Source organism: Lissotriton helveticus, chromosome 11, assembly GCF_964261635.1.
Source record: "Lissotriton helveticus chromosome 11, aLisHel1.1, whole genome shotgun sequence".
Classification (NCBI taxonomy): domain Eukaryota; kingdom Metazoa; phylum Chordata; class Amphibia; order Caudata; family Salamandridae; genus Lissotriton; species Lissotriton helveticus.
Genome location: NC_136072.1, coordinates 466,954,257 through 466,982,050, shown reverse-complemented (window position 1 = coordinate 466,982,050; position 27,794 = coordinate 466,954,257). Strand labels below are relative to the sequence as shown.

The 27,794-nt window shown below is 45.2% G+C and overlaps 1 protein-coding gene across 6 annotated transcripts in view; it reads right to left on the bottom strand.

The window, feature by feature from the left end:
* Positions 1–27,794, bottom strand: part of DGKD (diacylglycerol kinase delta) — a 977,235-nt gene that overhangs the window by 308,342 nt on the left and 641,099 nt on the right. For all 6 annotated transcript variants that reach the window (XM_078666032.1, XM_078666033.1, XM_078666031.1 and 3 more), the window contains one exon: positions 13,836–13,932. In XM_078666032.1, the coding sequence (XP_078522158.1) occupies positions 13,836–13,932 (97 nt within the window). The remainder of the gene's footprint in view (positions 1–13,835; positions 13,933–27,794) is intronic.

The following is a 27,794-nucleotide window of genomic DNA, read 5'->3' as shown; positions in this document are numbered from 1 at the left end:
AACCACAATCTATTTATTGTATCTCAATAGCCACTTTGGTCAAAAGGGCTTACACTTCCTGCCACAAAATGGAGAGATAGTGCATTGTGGTCGCTGGAAAGATAGTGGAAGGTTCCACTGACCTTGACAGTGGGGGTGGTGGACACCACAGCCACAACTGCAAAATTGCTAGGCACCTCGTAGAGGTTGGATTGGTTAGCTGTATGGAATACCTCTGCGGAAGCCGCAAAAGGAGGAGTAGCGATGATGCAGTTGGACAGGTGGGGCAGATAAGTCCAGGGCTGTGGCCCTGCTCTCCTTGAGTCTGCCTTGTCCCGAACAGGCGAGTCCCATTGAATGAAATGTCCATGAGGGAAGACTGAGCATCACCTGAAATACAGGCAGACTTCAGCCAAGAATGTCACCGAATAGCGACTTTGGTGCCAATGGTCGGCCCAATGGAATCAGTAGTGTCCAAGCAACAAATTGTGAAAATGTCTTCACTGTGCTGTATAGCCCGGGTGAGGACAGGTCAGAGATCATCAGGAACATCTGGGAGGACTTGAGCCACTGAATCCCAAAATGCGTGGGAATAATGCCCTCGCAGACAGCTGACATTCACATATAGTAGTGCCAATCTGGTAGATTACAAGACCTTTTTTTCTGAATGTTTCTACCCATTTTGACTAGCAATCAGAGGGCTTTGATGGGAATGTGTTGGGCTTAATTTTGCTAGAAGACACCTGGAACAGCAAGCTTTCAGGGGAGGGGTGAGATAAAAATGTGCGCAAACCTGGGGCAGGGCAGTGGCGTGGTGCAATCTGGCAGCTGGCCAGGGGGAACAGAGCATGGTTTGGAACATGCCCCCAACAAGGTGTCCATAAGGGCCTTGTTAAAAGGTAAGAGAAGCTCAGTGGAGGTTTGCCCTGCTGAAGGACCTTTGTAAAAACAATGGTCTTGACCTCCAAGGTCTGGAGCTGGAGGTCAAGAACTTTGGCCACCATATGCATATGTCGTAGGAAGTATTCTCCTCAGTGGCTGGACTAGAGGGTGATAGGAGCCCTGATTCATGGAAGCTGTCAAGCTCCTAGTCTCTTACAACTTGTCATACCAATTCTCTTCATGGTACGGCTGACCAATCTCATCACCAGCGTCGTAATCATTATCCGAACCTGTGTCAGCAGCATCTTTGAGGTCCTGAAGAAAGCCCTGCATGAGAATGGGGCTTTACGGCTGAAACATGTCGACCAAAATATTTCACTTCACACATGCGGTTTAAATCCATAGCGCTGGTGCGCTGCTTTTTAATCCTGGCAGCGGGAAATTTCAAATAAAACATATATTTACTTCTCTCTACCTAGTTTTAGTATCACTTCACCCACGTTATTTCTTTCTTTGCCCTGCGTCCTCAACCACACTAAAGGTCTCATTTGGTGGATTTAGAAAATCCAGTTAGAGCAGACTAAAATATCCCTGTGCTCCTCCTTCTCAGAGAGGGGGTTGTAGCCCTCAGAGGAACTAGGTTTTGCCTTTGGGAGGAGAATCACAAAAAATGAAGCATGCCACTATGGGTGGGTGAGGGATTTCGTCCTTAAGGGGTCTATTCCCCCAGTTAGGTCTGTTGGGATATCGTTAGTGCCTTTTCGGTTTCTGCGTCCTTTCGTTCAGATAACTTAGACCCAAGGATTTTTTTGTGTTTTTTGTATTGTTAGATTGGGGTTACAATCCTTTGCAGGTCTTTAAACTCCTTCCCTAGGACCCTCCCTTCAATTGTTTTTGTATAGTAGTTGACCCCAAACACCACAGGCAAACGTGATGAGGGTTTGTCAAAGACTTCTGTTTGTGATAGTTCCTACAAGGCTTAAAACCTGTAGTTTTGGGAGGTGACATTTCCATTTCACACTATTTTTACAATTTTGAAGAGGTAAAGGAAGTCTCAAAGAGATGAGAGAGTGCTCCGGATCTGCGGCTAGTGGTGCAGTTCGAAAAGCACTGACATCAACGTGCAGGAGTGGGACCTATATAGGAACGGATCAAATTTCTGGAGCAGGACGGCATCAGTGCAGAGTCGCACTGAGCCAACTACCGGAACGCAGAGGAACTGCCGAAAAGTTTTCATATCCAGTCTGACCACTGGGGAATATTGTAAAGGTGAGGAATCTGTGGCTAAAAGTCTCTATAAGAAATATAAAGTACATATTAGTCATATGAAGTTACCTAAATGTCATTATAGTCTTTCTTACTGCCAGTTGTTTCCCACTGTTTCTTTTCATCCTCTGGTACCTCTTCCCTACGCTCACTGAGAGTTGCTGGTACTGGTTTCAACAAAAAACAACTTGTCTTGTGAGTTTATCCAGTTTTTGTCTCAGATTTATATTTCTGTGTTCTTTCCCTTGTTCTTGATCTTTTGATTTCATAGACAGTTTCAAGAACACAGAATCTAGCAGTCTGATCAGCAGAACTATTGCCCAATGTGACTATGACATGACCAGACTTATGAGCTATACACTGTGCCACCAATATTTCTTTAGGCTGCTGCAACGCCTTCAACAGATTAAAAATGTATGTCCCATTTCTAATCGGAGTACCAGAGAATGTCATGAAAGCCCTTTGTGACCACAGTTGTCCAAAATCATGTATCACTCCAAAACAATACTGGCTGTCTGTATAGATTGCCACACTCAATTCAATAGCCAGACAGAATGCGCTTGTCCGGTAAATCAGTTCTGCTACTTGTGCTAAAGTTACATTATACATGTATGATGCTTCAATAATTTCAGACATGGAACAAACTGCCTAACTGCTTTCAGTATTCTGTGATGGTCTCTCAGATGAAGCCTTCATATTAGAGGGGGTTTAACGCGAGTACGGCTATTTTGGTCTAACTACATTTAGTCAAACAAATTTCTCCAATATGGCAGCTTCATTTTACAGGTCTGCACGTCGCTGATCGGCTGTCATGGCGGCCATTTAGAACGTGGATTTATCAAGCACCAACCTCTCACTTTCCTGCTAACACTCGTAGCCAGTGGTGGATTTATACCCTTGCCCCTAGCGTTAGCACACACAGGTAGATTATGAGGACTGGTTTCCCTCCTTTATAAAGTTAAGATGCTAGTATAGCTGTTTTGGTCTTATAACTTTTGAATATTTATTCTGAAAGACTTAGGATGTTGTGCTTCTTGTTTTTACTAATTCTTTGTTCTACAGCTTTTTTAAGTCCCGCTTTGAATTAGTTAACATTGACTCTCTTAGGTCATTTCATGACCATAGGTTTATCCATTCTGTCTGTCTTGATCAGGTTTGCTGTTACATTGAGTTGATCTGGAACATTAATGCCCTTTGGTTGGCTGCATTTACAGGAATATATTAATTGTAAGTAGTAACATTTTGCACTAAGGTGATGTTACATTATTGAACTAGAAGTATTTTACACACATTTAGCGTAATATTTCTGTAGATGTAAGCCACTACTTTTATAGTGCAAAACACTACACCGCTTTCAGTTGTTTGCACAGTATTTGTGTCATTAAATTGTGATTTTGAGTCACAACGGTATGTCAATCACGGTCTTGCTTTCCACTATGTGGTTTCATGAGTGAGGGAGCTTTCCATTGTGTTGTTGTGACTAAGGACATGATTACCATCTTGGCGTGAAGGGTTACTCTGTCACAACGGTGATGGATATCCCAATTATATCCTAGGGGATTTTAGATTTCGCCTGACAGGATATCCATCACCATTGTGATGCAGTAAACCATCCGCCAAGATAGTAATCAGGCCCTAAGTCTCCCACACTTCTTCTAGGTGCTGCATGCATCCTTGAGGACCGATTGCAGGTTGAGTTGCATCATAGTTTTATTGGTGACGTGCTTCATGATTTCATTGTTTTTATCACAATGTAATAATTTCTTCTTTGTTATGTTCTGCATGCAGGTTCTATTTTACTGAAAGGAGTCTAGAATGTATTTTAACATTGACACACTCTCTTAAAGATGGTCTCAAGTACATTTTAGATGCCTGGAGACCGAAAAGTCGATGGACTAACCATTAAAATTGCCATTGAATGGAACTGGCCTTCATTAAAAAAAAAAAACACTTCTAATGGAAAGTGTAGGAAGCTGGCTCTTTATATAGTTTCCTAAAAGAGGTATGCCGTGTAAGGAGTCCAGGTAGCCCTTATAAGTGGAGAGGGGATTGTTCTAGTAATGCCAAGGTGATCTATCTAGGGTAGTGTAGTCAAGCAGTCTTATCAGAGAGGAGAATTAGACCTTTGTTGCACACACTCAAAAACAAAGGGGCTCCATACCAATTCAGAAAAATAACAGGTATTTTTATAGGGAAACAACCATCACGACGCAACTTTCACAACGCACGCCCATTACAACAAAACGTTTACAATGCAAGATCCATTACAACCATCCATTCATTTTGTTTAAATAAAATATAAATTAATTTATTTGAAATAATTTACATATTTTAATAAAAATTACTATTCTAACTCCATATTAAATGTTATTACATTTAATTTTAATTTAATTTAAATAAAATGTTATTTTACTTTCATTTTCATTTACTTAAAAATTATAATATTTTAATTAAAGTTAATATTTGTATAATTATAATTTAATAAAATTATTTTTTTATATTGTACTTTTTTTTTTTATCAAACTCCCTGGCGTTAGAATAGTAATTTTAACCCCTACACTATCCAACACTTACCCTACTATTACACCCCCCTGGAGTTAGAATAGTAATTTTAACCCCTACACTATCCAACACTTACCCTACTATTACACCCCCCTGGAGTTAGAATAGTAATTTTAACCCCTACACTATCCAACACTTACCCTACTATTACAAGCCCCTGGAGTTAGAATAGTATATTAAAATATAATAAATAGATTGAAAAATGTATTTAAATAAATAAAAAAATGTTTTAATTTAATTAAAAATAAATAAATATTTTTAAAATGATATACTTACCTATACTTACGTTGTAATGGCATGCGTTGTAATATCATCTGAGTTGTAATGGCATGCGTTGTAATAGCATGCGTTGTAATGGATTTTGCTTTGTAAAAGCTGCGTTGTGATGATATGCGTTGTGAATGTATGCGTTGTAACGTCATACATTAATTTTTATATACATCTTGAAACCAAGAGCTTTATAAATAGGTAAGTACTTTTTCAGAATAGACGTTTTACAGATTTCCTATGGGAGAAAGAATATCTACTGCATACATATACTTGCAAAACATTTCCATGGGACCCCTTTCAGTCGGGAGGTCGTAGAGGGACAAGGACCAAATTTCCACCAGCAGATTCGTCATATTTGTCCTGGTGAGTCCAGTTGCAGACGTGCTGGATGGGTTAGTAACCTTTCAAGCTACGCGGTTGAAAAGGGGTGGGGCACTTGGTAATAGGATGCAAAGGGGAACTAGGCAACAAGTCTGGAGCTCAGAGAAACTGTTGGTTCCCTTAGGCCCGTGCAGGGTGACTCAGGTGCAGTGTATGTACCAGGCTGACTCTCGTGCGTCAAGGTGCTCCAAGTTTTCGGTCGTGCCTACAAGGGGGACAAAAACTGGACAGCTGGGCCACTCTCTGTGCTGGCCTCTACAAAGCCGACGTCCCTTGTCAGCTTGTCATCAGTGATGCCGTTGGAGCCTGGACATGGCTTCACACAAGGTTTGGTCGCGGCAAGGACTTCTGTATCCCGGGTATTGGTACAGGAAGGCTCGTGGAGGTACTGGCGTCTTCAGACTTGGCAGAAAGATGGATCTGACCTCTTTCAGTGTGCTGACATTCTCCTGGGCAGCTACTGCTTCGTGCATCCGGTGGACAGCAGCTTCTTTACAACTAGACATCGCGGTCGGTGCCTGCAGGCGAGTAGCTCCTCTACCCCAAGGGAGATACTGGCTGCTTGGTGAAGTGCTGGCAACCCTCAGGAACTTGTGGAGGATGCACAGCTGCCAGACCAGCCGGGTCTTTGCAACGGTCAAAACTCTGTGCGGCAGGCACGGTTTGCTGCCAATAGTCCAAAGAAGTAACCCCATTTTCTTTTTAGTCAGTAGAATCTGAAATTCTGGGTAAATGGGCCACCCAAATCCTACATTTAGGGTAGTGAAGAGTAGTAGTCAATGACCTACCTACCCTTGGAGGTCACTACGCCCACTATATGACCACTGCCTGTAGGAAGTGAAATAACTCTCTCCCAGTTTCCAAAATTCTGCCATCACCGAGATGGCAGAATTTTCCTAGACTGGGAGAATCAGGCAGCTCATTTTAGGGGTGTGTGTTACCCTGTTTGTGCTCCATGCCTACTCTCACACTAATTTACCATCTGTCCTGGTCCCAAATAGGCCTCAGGACAAGGCTGGCATCTCTCAGGTCTGGGGGATGCCAGGGTTGCATTATCAAAGCTGGCAGAGACTTTGAAGCCTCTGGCTTTGGTATGCTGCTTGCTAGGTATCCTGGTTGGAGGAGGTGTAACCACCGCCTGCTAGAGCATGCTTTGTTCCTGACCTCTGAGAGCGGGGCTTTCACCTCCTAGGGGGTCAGAAGCTTGTTTGTGGTGACAGGCTGAACTGTATCAGTCAGCCAGAACACTAGTGGACTAGTAGGGTTCAGAGGGTACCTCAAAGGTCCCCTCTGGCTGCATGTATTAATAAATCCATTACTGGAATCTGTGTGGGTTTATTACTATGGAAAGTTTGATACCAAACATCTGTGGTTCCAGTGAAGCCATCATGGAACTGGGGAACTCGTAATCACCAGTGTCCAGTACATATACTTAAGATGTCTTCCCTGTCCACTTGCAATGTCTATGTATCGTCTTAGGAGCCTATTGGCTCCCAACCGCATCCTAACCTGAGGACATTACCTGTACATAAATAGGGCAACCCCGACAACCTGAACTCAGATTTCAACTGGACTGGAAAGAAGGTCCGAAGAATGACTGCCCTGTTGCACCAAGTTCCAGGCTAAGAGAAGCTGTACTGACGTGGAATGTGCCGGCTACAACTAGTGACTAGCGAAATGGAGGGACTGTGCCTGCTGTGTCCTGCTCAAGGAGAAGTTTTCTCCAGAGCCCAGCCAGAGCAAAGAGATTCCAAGGGTCGGTTGAATGTCCTCCTGTTCGCAGCATAGGGACACAACAGCTGAAGAAGCCTGCTAAGGGCAAGTGGTAGACCAGATCGTCGCCCGCTGTGGTGCAGCGCCAGGGACCAGGTCCAACAGACCGCCCAGAGTCTGTGGACCTGGTAGAGCTTCAGGAGTGCAGCTTGGTCACCCAGAATGCAAGCTACAGCAGAGATAAAGATATGACTGTGAGACTAGATAACTGATAGTCCAGTGGTGACTGGACTTCGGTCAGACCAGAGAGGAATGAATGAATGAAACAGCACTTATGGAGCGCGTAGCTACCCGGAGGCATCCCATCGCTGAAGCGGTTAAACTAAAGCCTCAAGAATCACTTAGGAAAGAGCCACGTTTTCAGCAACTTACGAAAGGCCAGATGATTGGATTCCTTTCATAGATGAAGAGGGAGTTCCACAGTTTGGCGGCATTGTACGATAATAACCGGCTGCTGCTTCTGGCCCTCTTCATTCTGGGAAAAGCGGCCAAGTATAACTCATCTGAGCGCAGCCGCCTGTTTGCTCGATGAGGCTGGACCATAGATGAGTTCATCGCTAGTCCCTTTCCTCCTAACATCTTGTGGATAATGCACAAAGCCTTGAAGTGAACTTTCTCGCGAACAGGGAGCCAGTAGAGGGATTTCATGGAGGGTTTTGCAGACTGCCGGTTCGGAATCCCCAAAAGAATCCTTGTGGTGCAGTTCTGCACTGTTTGGAGTTTATCAAGGACAGAACTCGGCGCACCAAGAGATAGGGCACTCCCTTAGTCCAGACGTGAACGAATAAGAACCTGGACCATAAGCTTTCTTGCCTGGAAGGGGAGCAGAGGGACCACTTTAGGGAGCATCCTTATGATGCCAAAGCAGAAGGCCACAACCTTCCTAGCCTGGAATTTGAAGCTAGGGTCTTGGTCCAGCTAAAAGCCCAAGCTCTTTATCTCTGACTTAGGGACAGGTGCAGGACCCAACAGGCTGGCCACATGGTGTCCGCTTTAAAAAGAGAAGGATTGGCAAGGAGCATAAGCTCAGTCTTGTCGCCATTCAGTTTTAAATGCGAGTGTTTCATCTATTTGGCTACTTCTTCAAGACAAGGACAAAGGCCAGTAGAGGCCTTCTCTGAATGGTTCAGTGCTACAACCAGCTGGGGATCATCGGTGTAAGTCACAATGTGCACCCCAAAGGGAAGAACAATGTCTGCAAGAGAAGCCATATAAATATTAAAACAGAGAACAGAGCCTGAATGGGCAATGCACAAAGCCAGGATCTAACTACTAGGAATGATGGAATGGACACAGTTCGATCTTGGGGTTGTACTAAACTGTCTGAGCTGCTCCGCGCTATAGCAATAATTATCTGTAGATAATTGCATTGGCGACCGTTGCACGGTCGCGTCATCTGGCTCTTATGAAGACCGAGCAGGGTCCAGCAACTATAACGCCGACCCAAGATGGCTGCTCAAAGTGCGTGTGCAAAAGGAATTTAAAAAAGAACAACTTGCCCCCCTGAGTTTTAACTCAGGTCATTCAATATCAACAATTAAAAAACAAGTATTTTTAAAAGCAGTTTTCAATTTAAAAAGAGAGAGATGACAGTGAACCCTTCGCACCTAACGTGACTTGTGAACACCTACAATTACTGCTGCGCGGCCACGTCATCTGGCTCTTATGAAGCCCGACCAGGGTCCAGCAACTAGAACGCTGACCCAAGATGTCTGCTCAACGTGTGTGTGCAAAAAATAATTTAAAAAATAACAACTTTCCCCCCTGAGCTTTAACTCAGCTCATTAAACATCAGCAGTTAAAAAAACAAGTATTTTTAAAAGCAGTTTCCAATTTTAAAAAAGATGACCATGATCCCTTCTCGCCTAGCGTGACTCGTGAACACCTATTTGAAGAGGACCTTGTGGAACGTCAAAACCTCTGCTCTGGGCCCCCTCACCCCCATCGTGGACCAAGGAATCCCTGCAGGAAGACCCCTCCATGACAGCAGAGTATACACAGCATCCTTGAACATCCCGAAGTGTCAGCATCAAGACCACTCCGTAGAAATCCACTGAACTGATCCGAAGCATGCGATCCTGGGCATCACAGATGGGTTGGACGGTTCCAGACATGAAAAACTGTTTTATACTACTGCAATGGCGGTGGCGAAGAGGGATATAGCCTTTGTTTGGAAAAGTCCTGACCCTCCCACTGCCGGGAAGTGGTGGGCGGGGGTCGACAGGTGCGACGCACAAGAGAAAACAATGTATGCAGCATGTGGTTGCCCCAAGAAGTATCGCAGGGTTTGGGGTAATGGTTGGGGGGCTTTGTTTAGTTTAGTAGGGGATTCTCCAAATGCTGTCCTTTTGATTTGTATGGACTTGTCCTTTGGATTGTCCAGATCATTGTATGCATTCCTTTGCAATTATGGAACCTTGATGATTGGCTGGTAATTTTTTATAAATTCAATAACATTTGTTTATCCATAAATTCAATAACATTTGTTTATCAAAAAAAATAAATCCACTGAACTGAGGATAAAGCACCTGGAACTGCTTGAAGACTGCTTCTCCCCTGGAGGTAACTAGGACACATTTTTGTAGGAAATGTTTTTAAGTGTCAATGCTTGTTTGCGGCTGAGTGAAATGCTTTGATGTACTATATCTCCAGATTCCTTTGGTGGATCTTTTTCGTTGTATTGTCTATAAATATTTTTAATTAATGGTTGGTTTTTCTTTGGTGCATTTCTTCGACAATTGTTTTGCTGCTGGTTAAACTCTTTACACTTGTTCCTTTGTGTAGCACTGCTGCTCAGAGCCACAGATATCCGGGGTCGAGCTGAAGGTTTGACAAATGAAACGTAGGAGCCCTTGTTAGAAATGAGGGTCTCTAGTTGTCAGTGGTATGCACCCTGTCCAAGTAGGGACCCTGCTCACCATCTTGGTAATTGGGCACGAGCAGTCAGCCCTATCTCAGAGGCAATGTGTAAAGCATTTGTACATAAAACACACAGTAGCACAGTGAAAACTCTACAAATGGACAGCACACCAGTTTAGATAAATAACCAATTTTTTATCTGAAACAAACAAGACCAAATAACAAAAATCAAACATACGGTTGCCCATAGAACTCCATGGATGCATCGATTTTAGCACAAAGTATATTTGATGCAGCAAAATCCGAGACGGAAACAGCCACAGAGGAGGGAAGCCTTGGAAAACATAAGCGATACGTCAATTTCTGAGTCCCAGGGGAATGAAAGCATCAGTTCTGCTACACAGAGGAGAAGTGTTGTGTTGATTCCTTACTGAAAGGAGAATTCTTGCCCGCAGCCTTGACTCCTTATGGCGTCGCTGGAGACTTGGCACACAGGTGCGATGTATGGAAAATCCATGCACGCTGGATCGATGTGGTGACTAAACAAGCACTGCGTTGATTTTCAAAGCCGTAAACAGGTGCTGCGTCCATTCTTTTTGACCGCACAGCAGCAATGCATTGGTTTTTCAATCGCATGTCAAGCTTGTGGCAGGAAAAACAGAGCGATGCATGGATTTTTAGTCCTTTAAAGCAGCAAAACCACCTCCATGGACCCAGTAATGGAATTGGCACCACTTGGAAGGTCCGAACTCTCAGCAGAGGAGTTCAGGGGAGCTGCAGATAAAGTCCTTGATGGCCCTGAGCCTTCCAACAAGAAGCAAGCACACACAAGCCCTTGGAGAACCTTGATAAGCAGGATAGGAAAGTTCAGTCCAGTCATTCATCTGCCCAAGACAGAAGCAGCAAGCAGGAGGCCAGCACAACACAGCAAACGGCAGAGTAGCAGTTCTCCTCCTACAGCTTTTCCAGATCTTCTTGGCAGAATATCCTCTTGATCCAAAATGTGGGGTTACAGGTCAAATACTTTTACCCCTTTCCGACTTTGAAGTAGGCATACTTCAAAGGCTAGTCCCTGTAGTGCACAGATCCTGCCTTGGCCTCACCTGGCTCCAGACACACTACATGGGGGTGGAGACAGCATTGTGAGAGGACAGGCACAGCTATATTCAGCTGTCAGCGACAACTCCGCACCCCCACTCTAGCTCAGGAAGGCCCATCAGTCTGGTGATGAACAGTCAGGATATGCAGGGCACACCTCAGCTCCCTTTGTGTGACTGTCTAGAGTGAATGCACAAACAGCCCAACTGTCAGTTTAAACCAGATGTGGATTCCAAAGCCAGGCAGAGGTGCAGGATGGTAAAGCAAGAAAATGCCCACTTTCTAAAAAGTGTCATTTTCAAACACACAATTTAAAAACCACCCTCACAGAAAGACGAGTCTTTGAATCCTGAGTTCAGGGAACCCAGACTCTAAATCTCTATCTCTTCCCAATTGAAGTTACACTTGTAGAATTGTGACAAGGCAACTCCAATGATACCCCAGGGAACAGATAGTCCTTGCAATAGTCACAAACAAAATTAGCAGTATTTTACTATCAGGACATATAAAACACACCAGTACATGTCCTACCTTTCAGATACACTGCACCCTGCCCATGGGGCTATTTTGGGTCTACCTTAGGGGTGCCTTACATGCAATAAAAGGGAAGGTTTGGGCCTGGCAAGTGGGTGCACTTGCCAGGTCGACATGAAGTGGCCGGCCTGAGACATGTTTGCAGGGCTTCTCATGTGGGTGGCACAATCAGTGCTGCAGGCCTACTAGTAGCATTTGATTTACAGGTCCTGTGCACATACAGCGCACTTAGGGACTTACCAGTAAATCAAATATGCCAGTCCTGGATAATCAATCACAATCATATTTTTCACAGGGAGCACTTACACTTTAGCACGGATCAGCAATGGTAAAGTGAACAGAGTTAAAAATAAAAATCCAGCAAAAATAAAGTCCAGCATACCGTCAAAAATACAGGAGGCAGAAGCAAAAAAACAGGCGAAACCATGCCAAGGACGCCAGGCCTAACAGACCTTAAGGAGTTGGAAAGTGTATCACATGGTGAGGTGCACAACACCGTACAATACCCCCCATTTCCTCAGAAGCTGCTAATGTGAAACAAAAACTCAAAACTCACATTGAAAACACCAAAACAAAGTTAGCTTTAAAGTTTTCACAGCTTCATTCAAGGGCACAAATTACTGCGAGTCTTTACTTTGGGTACAGAATATCATTACCATGGCACCAGATGTTTTCTAGAGCTCGTCTTTAAGAGTTGTGAAGCCTAAACAATTTCGTCCAATATTGTGGGCCCAGTACTTACCTCTGCCAGTACAGCTCTGATGTTTGACATTCAAACTGTTTAGCTGAATGCTGCATACCAAATAAATCACTGACAACTGTGGTTGGTCAATGATCAAAAGAGCTGGGAAGGTCCTGATCTGCTGCATTCAAGTTTAACTTACAGCATCAGATGTCGTGTAGATGCTTGATTTGGGGGACTGACTTGACACGCCTGATTTAGAAGGTAATCTTAATTGTGGCACTTGCTTATTTGGCCACGACTGATGCAAATGTCTTCCACTGTACAGACACATCTACTTTTAGAAAATATACCTGAAACTAATATTTACATTATTTTAGGTATCAGAATTGTCTTAATATGGCTTGATTACATCATGGTCTACAATCCCAGTCCAAACTAATTTTAGTCTATTTGTAAATCACTGAGTTTTTACATCAACTGTTGGGTGGTGGTAGGGTCAGAGTGACTAGCAGGTACACCATGCCTTATTCTTATGAAATTTAAAATTTAAAACAGACTTAAGGGTCTAGAACGAAAGTTCCAGACATCTTGGTGAGAGCTGTGCCTGGTGCTTTGGTACTCCTTGAGCTAGAAACCACCTGTTTCATGACGGCCATAATGTTGCTCCCAAATTCCTCTGAACAACATCTGGTAGAAAAATTAATTAATTTGTGTAGCCAGGTTCCAGTGACGCATGGTCTAAGGGTATGGATGGTCAACTGGCATGATGCAGAATATATTATAGTTAAGAAAGCACCCTCTAAATCAGTTCCAAAAGTCAAAGTTGCCATGCATATTGTGCCAACTACAATGCGCTTCCTAGCTGTGTAAAGGTTGCAAATTCTGGAAATCTGAGATTTCTGAAGATATGCACTGAGTCTGGTTTGTGAGGGAATTATCAGTATATGCCATCAAGTTGAGCACTTGTAAAGCTTGTGGTTGCTGCCAAAGCATGCACATAACTCCAAGTAGAAGTCAAGCAATGGATCAGAACCATCCGTCAGTCCACAGAACTGCTCTTATGTGACATTGACCAGATGGAGAGGGAATGGAAAAGAATAACACAAGTGAAATACAAAGTTATTTTCCAAGCACATAACTCCTCAAAAATGCCAGAAAGGAGTATCTCAGAAATCAGAAAATTCATAGTCATAGGATTTTATTAAGTGCACATATCACCCATGGGTCTCAAAGTGCTGGCCAAAAACATTAAATTCAAAATTCAATACCAGGAGCCCCGAATCAAGGATAAAGTATGTTATGAAAGGTTGATAGTGAGTAGCTTTAAGCTGTCCCTGAAGAATAGCTGATGAAAATAAGGTCCATAGTTCAACACTGGCAGTCGAGCCAGAGCAGTAACAAACAGAAGATCATTTTATCAGAGCTGCCCATTCGGGACATTACAGAACCACACCTATGTGATCCTTTGTATAAACCAAATATCACAGATTACTTCAAAGAGAGCACTCGAAATCAAGAATTAATAGTTCAAGGAAAAATGAAGCACCTCCAGAAGAACTTTCTGCTCCAGATTTCTGTATGTACGGTGGAGTAGCTCTTTTGTTCCCAGGACTCCATACCACATTCTATTTTTTGTTCGACTCCTGAGGAGGCAAGGTGGAGAAAATAATTAGAAGAGTACTAACTATTGGTCAACATACATGGAACATATTAGTAACCTTCTGTTATCATCACTCATTTTCTCTCAGAAATGAGAAATTAACCCTCTCTGATCCCAAAACCTGTCCACTGTTTCCAAATATACTCAGCCATCTGTCGACTCACACAAAACACAGAGCTGAGCTTCTACTGGACCCTACCATTGATCCAGTCATACAGAACCCACAGTCAAGCAATCAAGAACTTCAGCCGTTTGTTTAGACAGATCCCAAAGTAATGTCCACTGAGAAATCTACACGTGGGCACACACAACCCAAAGCTAGCACTCCATTTGGGCCACAATTTGCCACTCACACACAACCAACCAGTGGATCTTCCAATTTGGGCAGCCATGTGCATGTGCACAAAGAAAACTGGATGTCAATAAACCCCTGCAATTTCTCTGCTCATATAAAGACAATAGCCATGCTTCCAGTGAACTTTACCATCTGCACTTTCACCCCAAAAGACTGCCAAGCTTCATTTATGTTTAGTAACTTGTCAAGTCAAACAGAACTCTGGGAGCCGCTTTCCCTAACCTCAGTCATTTATAACTACAAAAGACTGAACTTGCAAGAGTTACATAGTTGGTAAAGGAAAGAAAGTATACATTTGCTTAAGCCTAATTATCCGTTCGATTCCATTGAACCTGAAGCTGAACTGCTAAGTACCTAAACCTTTTCCAAAAATATCAATAGTTCTATTTGCAGTCTATGTGGTGAACAATTAGAACTTGCCTGAATGCTATAAAATACACGTTAGGAAATACAAAATTATAACTCATACACCAAAACCTGGGTTCAATAGAGTGTCCATCTACTAATATTTATTCCTTATTAGGAATTAAATATGCCACAAGTTATCTAGTTTTCTACCAAGAAACAGTCAAATGCATTGAAATATCAAGTCAAACCTTCTGTTTAAGCGCCGGGGTCTCCAATATGGTCCTGGAGGGCCGGATCCATGCCAGATTTTGTGCATATCCCCATTTAGATACATGTAGTTATTTAAAAAATCTGGCATGGATCCGGCCCTCCAGGACCGGTTTGGAGAACGTCACTTTAAGGAGTCTTTGAAGTTACCATTCAGGACCATGTTCAAGAGAGATCGGCAGAGTTGAGTAGCGATGCTTCCATTCGCTTTAAGAATTTTTTCACTACATTTTCACTAACTTATGAAACTTTAGATAGATGGTGTTGACTACAGTTGAAGAATGCTGAAAATGTACCCTTTGCTGGAGAACACAACAAACAAAACCTATTTGCAGAATTTTCTGTCCCAAAAAGGTTTGCTGGAAATAACAACTGTTAAAACCCATTTTGCTGGGAATTTCACCCATGAAAGGATTAGAGCATGTCCTCCTTCGCTGCAAATTGGAGAAACAGTTTATGACCAACATGAGATTTAACTGTTTGGCCATGGAGTATTTGATCTGAACAGTGAGAGTCAATTATGAGTTAAAAAGGACTCGTAAAGTAGTCATGCTTATTACACTAAGCCTCAAAATGTTGAAAAGCAGCTTTGCTTCATAAATGACTCGACAAAGAAATGCTGAAATCAGCATGAACACTGTCTAAAAGTTGACCTTTCAACGACTATGGGCCAGATGTAGGTAGCCAAATACCGGTCGGTAACGGCCGAGAATACCGAATTTCGGCCGTTACCGACCGGTATTTGGATTTCGAGATGTAGGTGTCAAAAAAACTACCGAATCGATAATTTTATCGAATCGGAATTTTACAGAATCGGTAAATTTATCAAATTGGTAATTTTACCGATTCGGTAAATAAGAAATGGTAAAAATGACTCTTGAGATGTAGGTAACCTCTAAAATACCGAATTTGCATGAAATTCGGTATTTAAGAGTCGGTATTTACCATGGATTGAAAGCAGTTGGTAACCAGGTGCAGGCTATAAAAAAGGGCCCAAAATGCAACAGTTTGACCAGAATGGCGGCATTCTACGTGATAGCGAGGCGGCTACGGCTACAGGCAGAAGGAGAGAGGGTCTGGAGAAGGGAGGAGCAGGTCTACAGGCAGAGGATCACCCTATTCCAACTAACTGAGGCAGAGATCCTACAAAGGTACAGGTTACACCCCCAAACCATCCTGGACTTGATCAGGGCCCTGCACCCACTTTTGGAGCACCCAACCCCAAGGGCACACGCCATCCCACCCCATGTGCAGGTGCTGTGTAGCCTACACCTGCTTGCCTCTGGCAGTTACCAGAAAGTGATTGCTGCGATAGGTGGGGTGTCCCAGAGCTGCCTGTCCCGTTTCTTTAGGAAGTTCCTTGAGGCCATGATGCAGAAAATGCATCATTATATCAGCTTCCTTGAAACTCATGCGGAACTGCTCACTACCAAGACGGACTTTTCCCAAATTGCACATTTCCAATACGTCATCGGCTGTATTGATGGCACCCACATCCCAATATGCCCACCTGCTGCCACAGAGTACATTTTCAGAAAAAGGAAGTCATCCCACACAATAAATGTACAGGTAATCTGTGATGCCAAGTACATTATCACGGACATAGTGGCCAAGTTCCCAGGAAGTACCCACGACTCCTACATCTTCCAAAACAGTGGGATCTACACACGCCCGACAGCGGCGGAATTTGGCGAAGGATACATGCTAGGTAAATTACTGTGTGACACTCCCTTGATAGATAATGCAGATGTAGGTGTATGTGTGCCTGTGAGTAATGGCTTTCTAATTTTCTAATAGGGGATAGTGCATATGCCGTCCGTTCTTTCATCCTGACACCCTACCTCAACCCTTCAACCCCCAGCCCAGCCAGAGACGATACAATGTGGCACATAAATAAACCAGGAACATTGTGGTGCGCACCTCTGGCCTGTTAAAGAGCAGGTTCCGCTGCCTGCACAAAAGTGGAGGGGCACGGCAGTACTCACTAATCATCTGCTGTAAGATGATTGCAACTTGTGCAATGTTGCACAGCCTTGCTACTAAGAAGGGCATCGAGGTGGAATTGAGCGACTATGAAGACCATGATGATGAACATGCACTGCCTGAACCCAACACAGTAGGAGTTGCAACACCAACAGATGGCAGACACAGACGGGCAGAGATCTCACACAACTACTTTTAAGTAAGTAAAGAGACACAGCAAGGGGTTCAATGTTATACACGTAGTTTAATGGGCACTACGGTAAATGTCAAAAGACACATCTGTGAAGTCCGAAGTGTGCCTAGCCTAACTAGGCGAACACGGGTTACCTCACCCTCACATGTCGACTGGAATTTTGGCAGCATTACTGTCTGCGCCCACGCACAACACTGCGGAATGCCTGTGGTTGGGTTTGAACATTGTCTGTTGAGCCAAGGCCTGTACTTTGGCATCTGCTGCTCCTCCTAATGTCCGGTATAGGGGTGCTGCTCCTACTACTGGTGTTATCCGTGTCCCCTACACCTTCATCTCCTGCAGTGGCTGACTGGTTTGTCAGCAGCACTTCCATTGCTGTTGCAACTCTCCCCATCCCCCTGGTAAGATCTGTGCAGCAGCACACTAGCCCCTCCTGCATTGCAACAGAACGGCGACATAACAGTGAAGTTGCTGTTGCTAGACGGTTCATGGACTTTGTCTGCTGTTGTATGCACTGCCTCTGCCTGCGCCTCTGTGTGCGGTCCTCATGCAGTTCGTCACAAAGTGACATCACACACTGAGACATGTCCCTCACCCCATCTGCCATGTCCCGCATGCTATCTGCCATTGAGGTGATCCCCCGGTTCATGTTCACCATGTTGCTATTAAGATGGCGCATTTGTCGGTGTACTGCAGTAATTGCTTTTGCCTGCAGGCGCTGCACCTTCACCATCGTGGTTTCCAGCCCACAGAAGACACCGTCACCATGGTCACTTGCGCTTCCCTCCCGGACCCTACGGCGTCTTGTGCCTCTGTACACAGAAACAGGAGTGGACGGAAGACTAGCTCTGTTTGCCTCCACTGGCTCATTTGGCATCTCACCCTCCCTTTCCTCATGAGAGGATGTTTGAAGTATTTGTAGCGGGGGAACATCATGCTTCCTGGGCCTGAAGATATCCGACACCTCTGAGGCTGCTGATGGGGAATGTGTTTGTGGGTCCTGTTGTGGAGAGTCATAGAGCAGAGGTGATGATGGCTGTTGCATGGTGCCTGCCTCTGGTGTGGCAGCTGCATGTGTACTGGGTGCTGGAGGTCTTGCAGTGCTGGGCCCTGCATTCCTGGATCCTTCCTCACTCCTCTCCCTTTGGGGTGCCCTCTTCTCCCTCTCCTGCATAGTCTTGCGCGAAGTCTCTCCTGTGGACAGATATGGACAGTGGCTTAGTGGTGCTTTCACCGTGTATTTCTATATTAAATCACAATTCAGTCACACTATTTCATGGTCCTCAACTGCCTCTAATTGTATTGTGTGGCATGCCTGACATTCTTTCATGATGACTGCACTGATGTAAGTTCGAATTACTATCACTCCCATAATGCGTTGCTGGAGGATTCTAGCCTGTACTGGAGTTTGGAAAACACAGCCACATTGGGGGAAGGAGACAGGCAAGGGGGGAGGAATTATGGACATGTCCCTTACCTTTCTTTGATGCAGCTCAGGCTGAGCTGTCAGCATCACCAATCCCAAATATGCTCTCTGGCTCCAGGGTGGACTCCACAAGCTGTTCCAGATCCGCAAGAGCAGGTGCCCTGTTCTTTCCTCCACCTATAGCATTGGCCTCTTTTCTTTGTAACGCCAATTTCTTTTTAGTGATGATCCTTAGGTAATGCCATATTTTCTTTAAATTATTCACTTCTCTGGTTGTCACCCCTATGGCGTTCACCTTAGCCTGGATCCCCTGCCAGGTATTCCTCTTCACAGCCTCTGCTACCTGCAGAGATTGTCTTCCAAACAGCTGAGTGTGGTGTTTTACCACCTCTTCTACCAGCACTTGCAGTTCACCTGTGCTGAACTTTATTTTTCTTTTCCTGTCAGCACCTTCCCTCTGGGAGTCTTGTGAATCCATCCTGCACTTCTGCACAGATCAACTCAGTACAGCCAGTCAGTGTATCACAGCTCTCCTGGATGTTCAGTTGGTCTGCACCTGCATGGGTGTGGCCACTTCCTGATTGTGGGGTGGGGTGGATGCACAGGATTGGTTGGTTCCTCTGTTGCCTGGTTGTGGGGTGGGGTGAAGGCATGTGATTGGTTGGTTCCTCTGTTGCTTGGTTGTGGGGTGGAGGCACGTGATTGGTTCTTAGTTAGATTGCTTGATTTTCGTATCTCTGATTCGGTATTTACCGAATCGGTAAATACCGATTCGGTATTTACCGAATCGGTAATTCCCATTCATCCCTATGGGCCGGGATGCCCATAGGGATGAATGGGAATTACAGATTCGGTAAATACCGAATCGGTATTTGCTGATTCGGTAAATACCGATTCAGAGATACCGATTTTTACCGAATCTGTATTTTTTACCGATTTTTTACCTACATACCATTTTCGATTTCTTAAATACCGAATCGGTAAAATTCGGTATTTAAGAGTCGATAAAAAGAAATTACCTACATCTGGCCCTATGTCTTTTAGTGAAAGGCTTCACACTACCGTGACAAATGTTTCTGATTAACAATAGCGTTTTTAGATGTTTGCTAAAGAAGCTTCATCAATAATTAAAGTAATGGAGAATATCGCACAAGAATGTAACGCTTAAATAGAAATTTTGACCTTTTCTATCATATTTTTCTGCATATTATAATAGAGGACGTAGTGCTACATAATTGCTCATTATAGCTGAAGTCTCTCTTTTACATAGTTCACTGTTCAGCTAACATACAATTTGTTTTATTATAAGATTAGAAATGTAGTCATTTTCATGTGAAAGAAGGTTTGAATCGAAAAGACTTGTGCGTAGTTACAATTGTAAATTTAGTTTCACACTTCACAATAACTGTCTGTAGTTCATTGTTCAAAACGTGGGAAAGGAAGAGGAGAGCCTGTTCTCAGAAGAATCCTGAAAGCTGATTAGATGAGAGAAGATGCAACATCGACAGCAACATTTCTTCTCAACTGTTTACATTAGTGCATGTTCTTAGAGTAAGTTAACACACATTTCACTCACACACATTTTCTATCCCACAATTCCATGCTCCTGAGGCTGAATGCTTCATGCTGAAGACAGAAAGCTGATTTATAACCTTTTTTTACATTGATGATTGCGGTCTGCTACTGCTACTGCATGATATTTTTTTATTATTTTCTTGAGACTATATTGAGTTTCACAAACTTCTCTTTATGGGACGTTCTGCTGATACAGACTGACTGAATTTGACCTTTATGCTCTATCTCACTCTTCTTCTCGAACGTGAAACTCTTTATAGATTCTGTATAACACCATTTTCGCCCCATTTTTAGACTCGAGCTTCTTTCCTTTATGGCACATGTTTGAAGCTTTATTACATGAAAATGATTTTGATCTAACCATTCCTTTATTTCAATTCTGCTAATTTATTGAGATAGTGAACTAATCAAATAAAAAAGATTTTACTAGCCCTTTTGTGAGAAGTTGGCCTGATATGTGATGTTTCCAATTCTGGAACCACCTTGTATCAGTCCAAACAACCCTTAAGGTGTCTGGTTGTAAGTCAACCTTATTAGACAAGCTATCCTAGGGGTAGCATGGACTAAGCAGCCTAAAGGCTTAACTTAAGAGGTCGTGTTAAGCGAGCTGTTTTACCAAGTACAATCCTGTAATATCAAATGAAAGGACACCACACAAGTATATATTATAAAAATATATGTATTTATTACTAAAAACAATCCCCAGTATTCTTTATGAACAAAGGGGCACAAGCGTTAAATCAAAAGCACAGTATAACATACAAAGTTGCACAATTTTGGATGAGGCCAAGGGGCCACTCAAACCATATACTAAAAAAATGGTATAAGAGATACCATTCGATCAGTGGTTAGGCCTAGGGCCTAGGGAATCGCTGGGAGCAGTCGGGACAAGCAATGCTGAAGTCGGGAAAAGCCCGCGGGATTCGGGTGCAGTGCAGAAAGTGCACGCATGCATCAATGTTAACCAATGCTGCGTAAAAGTTACACAAATAGAGTTTAAGGACACTTCCACTGAACCTAGAGGAACAAAACTTAAGACACAGACCCTAGAGGTGTGTACCAGTGTGGGAACACCGGCGTTGCAATGTTACCTCACCCACAGGAAGCGGGTGCACAGGGTCGAAGTTGAGTCGGGTTTCGTCACGCAGGTTCTTGGTGCTTGAAGCTGAAAGGGCTGCAGGCGAGGTGAAAGAGAAGTGTCCGGTGAAGTCCAAGGGTGGACTCAAGTCGAAAAGTACCTGAAAGCAGAGGGGACAGAGTCTGGGTCACTCAGCAGTGACCAGGGTGGAACCAGGACGGAACCAGGCAATGTCGGGCGCAATCAGGTGGTTGTCGAGGAGCTTCTCTCCGCTGTCACGTGGGCTCTGGGGCATCTACGACGTCCAGGAGCAGGTCACGATCTGTCCCACGCAGGCTCTCACCGAAGGCGCTGTCGGCTTCAAGATTGGAGCAAACAACACTTGGCAAAAGCAATCCACGCGGAACCGGAAGATTGCTTCTCACTCGGACCAGGAGGGTCAGAGTGGGGGCTCCTTTTCAGGGGAGCTGGTGCAAATCTGGAGCAACCAGAATCGCAAGTCGTTTTTCAAGTTTCGTCGGCACAGGGGCCACAAGCCGACTGGCAAGTGACCGGGCCAACGCGTTGAGCCAAAAGAAGCAGAAGGGTCCCACGCAGCACTCGTCGAGTGTAGAGGGGTGAACTTCGGTGCAAGAGTGGCTCAGGGTTGGGGCTTCTCAAACCCTGGTGTACAGCTTCGAGGGTCACTCGTGGGCTGCACGGTCAGCGCCTCGTGGTCTTTCCAAGATGGCGTGCCCCACGCTTCCGGTCGCCTCCACGGGTCTCAGCTCTGCAGGGACTGTGGATCGGGCTGTTAGAAGGCAGGCAAGCTTGATCTCGTCGATCTCTGTCGCTCTAGTTCCGGCGGGAACTGCAACAAAGCAGACGTCGAGGTGCTGGATGGTGCCTGTTTGCACAGGGTGGTCACTCCTTGACCAGAAGGGAGATTCTTCAGTCTTCTACGTTGAGTAGGATGTCGAAGGGTCCAGAGTTTCGTTTCTTATGTTTCATCAGGATAATCTGAAGTGCATTGGCACTGCTCCCACTCCTATTCGAATCTGGGGGGCTGGATTACCTGCTAGGGCCCCTCCTATGGGTGGGACCCAGGAAGGGGGTGGATACACCCCTTTCCTTTGATCCAGGCCGCGCTGGGACTGGGGCTGGTGTGCCCCAGAACTGGTTTGACCGGATTATGCAAGGGGCAGCCTTGTGCTCCCCATGCAGTGTCTGGTTTCTTTCAAACCTCCCTGCTACAATCCACTATCTCCTGTCTGGGGGGGTGTGACACCTCCTTGCGACAGGAATCCCTTTGTCCAGGCCCCTTTGGCTGAGTTTCGGTCAGCTTCAGGGGGTCAGACTTGTGTCTGTGGCAGAAGCATCCATTTTGTGGATCTGAGGCACTTTTAGAAATTAACCGCATTTAGGCAAAGTAACATGTCTTCTCCCTCTAGAGGGGTGGAATGCTATCCCCGTCGCCAGGACTGGCGAGGGGATAGTATTCCAAATCGTATGACACCTTACACGACATGTTTTGATAAAGCCAAACCAAAGTTTTTTTTTTCTTCCTTTTTTTGCAGAGTTTTATATAGCGCGAACTAGAACCGAACCGAATCAGTTATCAGAGCGCTTTACATAGCACCAGTTACGTTACATGAGGACACACTTTCATGTTAGGCACGGGGAGATTAAGTGATTTGCCCAGAATCACAGGGGGTTTTTGGCGTCGTTACCGAGACTCGAACCTAGTTCCCCAGGTCCGAGGTCGAGCGCCTTAGCCGCGAGGATTATAATGCACTTAAGAGTATATGGTATGGCATTATCCTGAAACAGCTTAGGGAGTTGTTCCCGACAGCTGCAGACAGGCTCAGCTCATGCTAGAGCTCCATCTCACATTGAACCACGCACTCTGCCTCCAGGATTGATAAGGCCTTCCATAGGAGTGGCTCACAGGTTTATATGTGTCCAGATATAGGTTTAGATATAGGTATACTATATCTAAGCAAGGGGTGATTACACCACCTTACCCCAGCTGAGTGATCAGCCAGTTGTGTCAATTTAAGAACCAGCCAGGGGTGGCAAAAGATATGCTGCAGCCCCTGGTAGGCCTTGGTGGCACCTATGCCCTGAGCACCTATAGTGCATGGTACAGGGGCTGACAAGGAGTCCATTTCCAATTGTGGTATGTACCTAGGGTACATGGAATCCATTTTACAGAGAGAGCAGATAGCCTGGGGCCCTGATTAGCAGGGAACCAGGCCAACTAAGTCAAAAACCAGCTAAACACAAGGCAAAAAATCTGGGGTAACCATAGTCAGGTAGCCACCTTCCTACATAACCCCCCCCCCCCCCCCCCAAACGAAAGGAGATAAGGCTATCCTTGGCCAGGTAAGCCTATATTGCCTGAGTGGCCATATAAGGAAGTACCTGCACTAGCATGGGTACCCCCTGTCTCATGGTCCACTAAGCAGTCCCTCACCCTTGGGGTATTAGAGGGTCTCCACCATAGGGAATCACTACCTTGGGTGTGTTTATGCAAAGTTAAAGGCTGGTTTGGATATGGAGTATTGAAGTGAGGCTCCACTAATTTAGGGCTCAGCTTCCTCCAATTATCTTCCACCATGTGTGCCTTTCTTTCTTCAACTGAGTTGCACTGTGCTCTCAGGGTCAGCCTCTGGCTACCTAAAGCTGGAGGCTGGGTCCCTCTGTTTGGCTTGCTGGAGGGACAGTTCAGGTTTTGGCCCTTTGGGTCCCAGGTTTGGCTGTGCCCAACAGAATCCATCTGTGGGAGGTCCCTAACTGTTTTTAAGGGGGCTCCCTCAGGAGTTTTTAAAGTTTTCACCTTACTAGGGCTACTAGTTTTGGTGCCCCTAATCTGTTGATGGGGGTGCTTTATTTGACAGGGGGCCCTCTGGGTCTCACTGTCCTTGTCCTCTGCAGCCCTGGGCTGACTAAGGCAAGGTAGAGAGGGGCAGGTTACCTGCTCCAGACTGGGTCCCACCTGAGAAGGGTCCACTGACACCAGAGGCTCTGTGAGGCTAGGCCTAACCACCTCTGGGGCAGTTCCTTCATCAGGGGTAAGATCAGTTCCCTGAGGAGGCTGATCCTTTCCTAAAGTCTGGTGAGGGGGAGATTGCTCGTCCTTTTCTGTGCTCTCAGTTTGTGTGAAGTTATCCCTCATTTCAGGTTTCACAACACACATATCAGTTTGAGTTTGGGCTGTGGCCATCACAGCCCCACCAACCTTTTCAGGAGGGGACTCAGTTTGGGTTTCTGCTGTTATCATAACAGCTTTGCTATTCTGTTCAGGAAGAGCTTTTGCTAAAGATGGGGCAGAGAGTTGCTCAGCCCTACCAACCTTTTCAGGAAGTACATCTTGAATTGGGGTTGTAGCCATTACAGCCCCACTAACCTTTCCATTGGAATTTACCATTCTAGAATGGGTTTCCTGTTCAACCTCAGCCCAGGCTGAGATTTCCAAATCATTACCAAGTAGGCAGTCTACAGGCAAGTTTTGTGACACTGCCACTCTCTTTGGGCCAGTCACACCTCCCCAGCTGAGACTTACTACTGCCATGGGATGATTTGTTTGGATGCCATCAATGTTTGTTACCTGGTATGTGGCACCAGGTAAAAGTTGCTTAGAGGAGACTATACAATCAGCCACCATGGTGATGCTAGCCCCTGTGTCTCTAAAAGCTTCAACTTTCAAACCATTGATGATGGGTTCTTGTCTATATTTGCTCAAAGTATTTGGGCAATCAGAGAAGTTGGCAAACCCCATGCCAGTCTCATAAACAAGATTATTTGGGGATGGGGACCTGGATAGGCCAGGGTCCTCCTGGGCTCCAAAAGTAAACCCACCCAGATTCCTGGGTGTGCTCCCACTTCCTGGGGATTACTGCTGACAGTAACAGGAGGTGTTGGAGCTGGCTTTGGAGGTATATTCTCTTTATTGCCATTCTTGGGACAACAGTTGTCTGTTTTGTAATGCCCAACCTGCTTACAGACATGGCAATAGGGCTTTTTCTCAGTTGAGGAAGTATCTTGGGACCCACCCCCATTCTTGGAGTTTTGGGGCCCTGGGGAAGTCTTTTCTTTACTTTTATCCCCACCCTTATCTTGAGGCTTGGTAGACTCCTTCTTCTGGTTACTGTCCTGATTCTTAGGCCTAATCCTGGTTCTGACCCATTTATCTGCCCTCTTTCCCAATTCTTGGGGAGAGGTCAAATCTGAGTCCACCAGGTGCTGGTGTAAGAGCTGGTTCTGACAATTACTTAGGATCTGCTCCCTCATAATCAAATTATACAATCCTGTGAAGTCATGTGCTTTGCTGCCATTTAGCCAACCCTCCAGAGCCTTAGTAGCACAATCTACAAAATCAGCCCAGTCCTGTGTCTGTGTCTTCTGGGTGTCTCTGAACTTCAACCTGTACTGTTCAGTGGTTAAGCCAAACCCATCTATTAGGACACTCCTCAGGACTTTGTAATTGTTTGCATCCTCATGTCTAACAGTGAGGAGCTTATCTCTCCCTTTCTCTGAAAAGGAGTACCATAAGATTGCTGCCCACTGGTCCTCAGGAACCTGCTGTACCATGCAGGCTCTCTCAAGAGCAGTTATCCACTTGTGGATGTCATCCCCTTCCTTGTAGGGGGGCACAATCTTTGTCAGGTTTCTACTATCATAGGACCTGGGTTTCTCTCTAGGAATATTGCTGCCACCAGTGGCATCTAAGCCACACATTTTCTGTTCTCTTGCCAAGGCAAGTCTAGCTTGAGCCAGGGCTACCTCCTCCCTCTCTATCTGGAGTTTGACAGCCCTCATTCTTGCCTCATGCTCTTTTTTCTGAGAGGGAGTCATTCCTCTCTGAGATTCTCTTGAGGCACTAGAAATATGAGGGTCCCCTGCTGGAGATCTCACTCTTCTGTTGCCTGGGAGAATGTTATAGGATCTGGGGAGGTGCTGGCCCTCTCCATTCCCCAGTAGGTTTACGTTGGCCTGGCTAAGCCTGGCAACTATAACCTGGTTACCCCTCTGATCCTGATCCTCTAGGTCCTCTACACCTGAGTCCCCCTCCTCCTCTACTTCTTCCTCTGGAGTGGTATCAGTTACAGGGGGGTTCACTCCATCTCCTGACTCTAAGGGAACTGCATTCGCCTTTTCTAAGTCATCCTGTTCTAGAATGGCTATCAGGGAAGGACTGGTGGGACTTCTGCCCCTTTTTAACCCTCTTGAGATGCACAAGGCAAGCAAGTCTTTGTGGGTTAGTTTGTCATACCTGGAAGTTGCCTTGGTAAGGTCAACTGTCACAGAAGCAGAGCCTGAGGCCTTTCCTGTGTCAGACATGACTCTAGTGTGGTGTAAGTGATGCACCTACCTACACTAAGTGTTTCCCTACTGTACCTTGCTAGTGAGTTGTAGTCAGGGTGTGCTAATCCCTTTAACCTACAACTACTAAGTTCAGTAGAACTTAATATGCTAAGCTTTTGATTTATATGTACCTAAGGTACTTGATGTGATCTTTCAATTTGATAAAAAGATTGCAATGGTAAAACAAACAGCAAGCTCAAATCCGCACCGCTGCTCACCAATGTGAGAAGTTGGCCTGATATGTGATGTTTCCAATTCTGGAACCACCTTGTATCAGTCCAAACAACCCTTATGGTGTCTGGTTGTAAGTCAACCTTATTAGACAAGCTATCCTAGGGGTAGCATGGACTAAGCAGCCTAAAGGCTTAACTTAAGAGGTCGTGTTAAGCGAGCTGTTTTACCAAGTACAATCCTGTAATATCAAATGAAAGGACACCACACAAGTATATATTATAAAAATATATGTATTTATTACTAAAAACAATCCCCAGTATTCTTTATGAACAAAGGGGCACAAGCGTTAAATCAAAAGCACAGTATAACATACAAAGTTGCACAATTTTGGATGAGGCCAAGGGGCCACTCAAACCATATACTAAAAAAATGGTATAAGAGATACCATTCGATCAGTGGTTAGGCCTAGGGCCTAGGGAATCGCTGGGAGCAGTCGGGACAAGCAATGCTGAAGTCGGGAAAAGCCCGCGGGATTCGGGTGCAGTGCAGAAAGTGCACGCATGCATCAATGTTAACCAATGGTGCGTACAAGTTACACAAATAGAGTTTAAGGACACTTCCGCTGAACCTAGAGGAACAAAACTTAAGACACAGACCCTAGAGGTGTGTACCAGTGTGGGAACACCGGCATTGCAATGTTACCTCACCCACAGGAAGCGGGTGCACAGGGTCGAAGTTGAGTCGGGTTTCGTCACGCAGGTTCTTGGTGCTTGAAGCTGAAAGGGCTGCAGGCGAGGTGAAAGAGAAGTGTCCGGTGGAGTCCAAGGGTGGACTCAAGTACCTGAAAGCAGAGGGGACAGAGTCTGGGTCACTCAGCAGTGACCAGGGTGGAACCAGGACGGAACCAGGCAATGTCGGGCACAATCAGGTGGTTGTCGAGGAGCTTCTCTCCGCTGTCACGTGGGCTCTGGGGCATCTACGACGTCCAGGAGCAGGTCACGATCTGTCCCACGCAGGCTCTCGCCGTCGGCGCTGTCGGCTTCAAGATTGGAGCAAACAACACTTGGCAAAAGCAATCCACGCGGAACCGGAAGATTGCT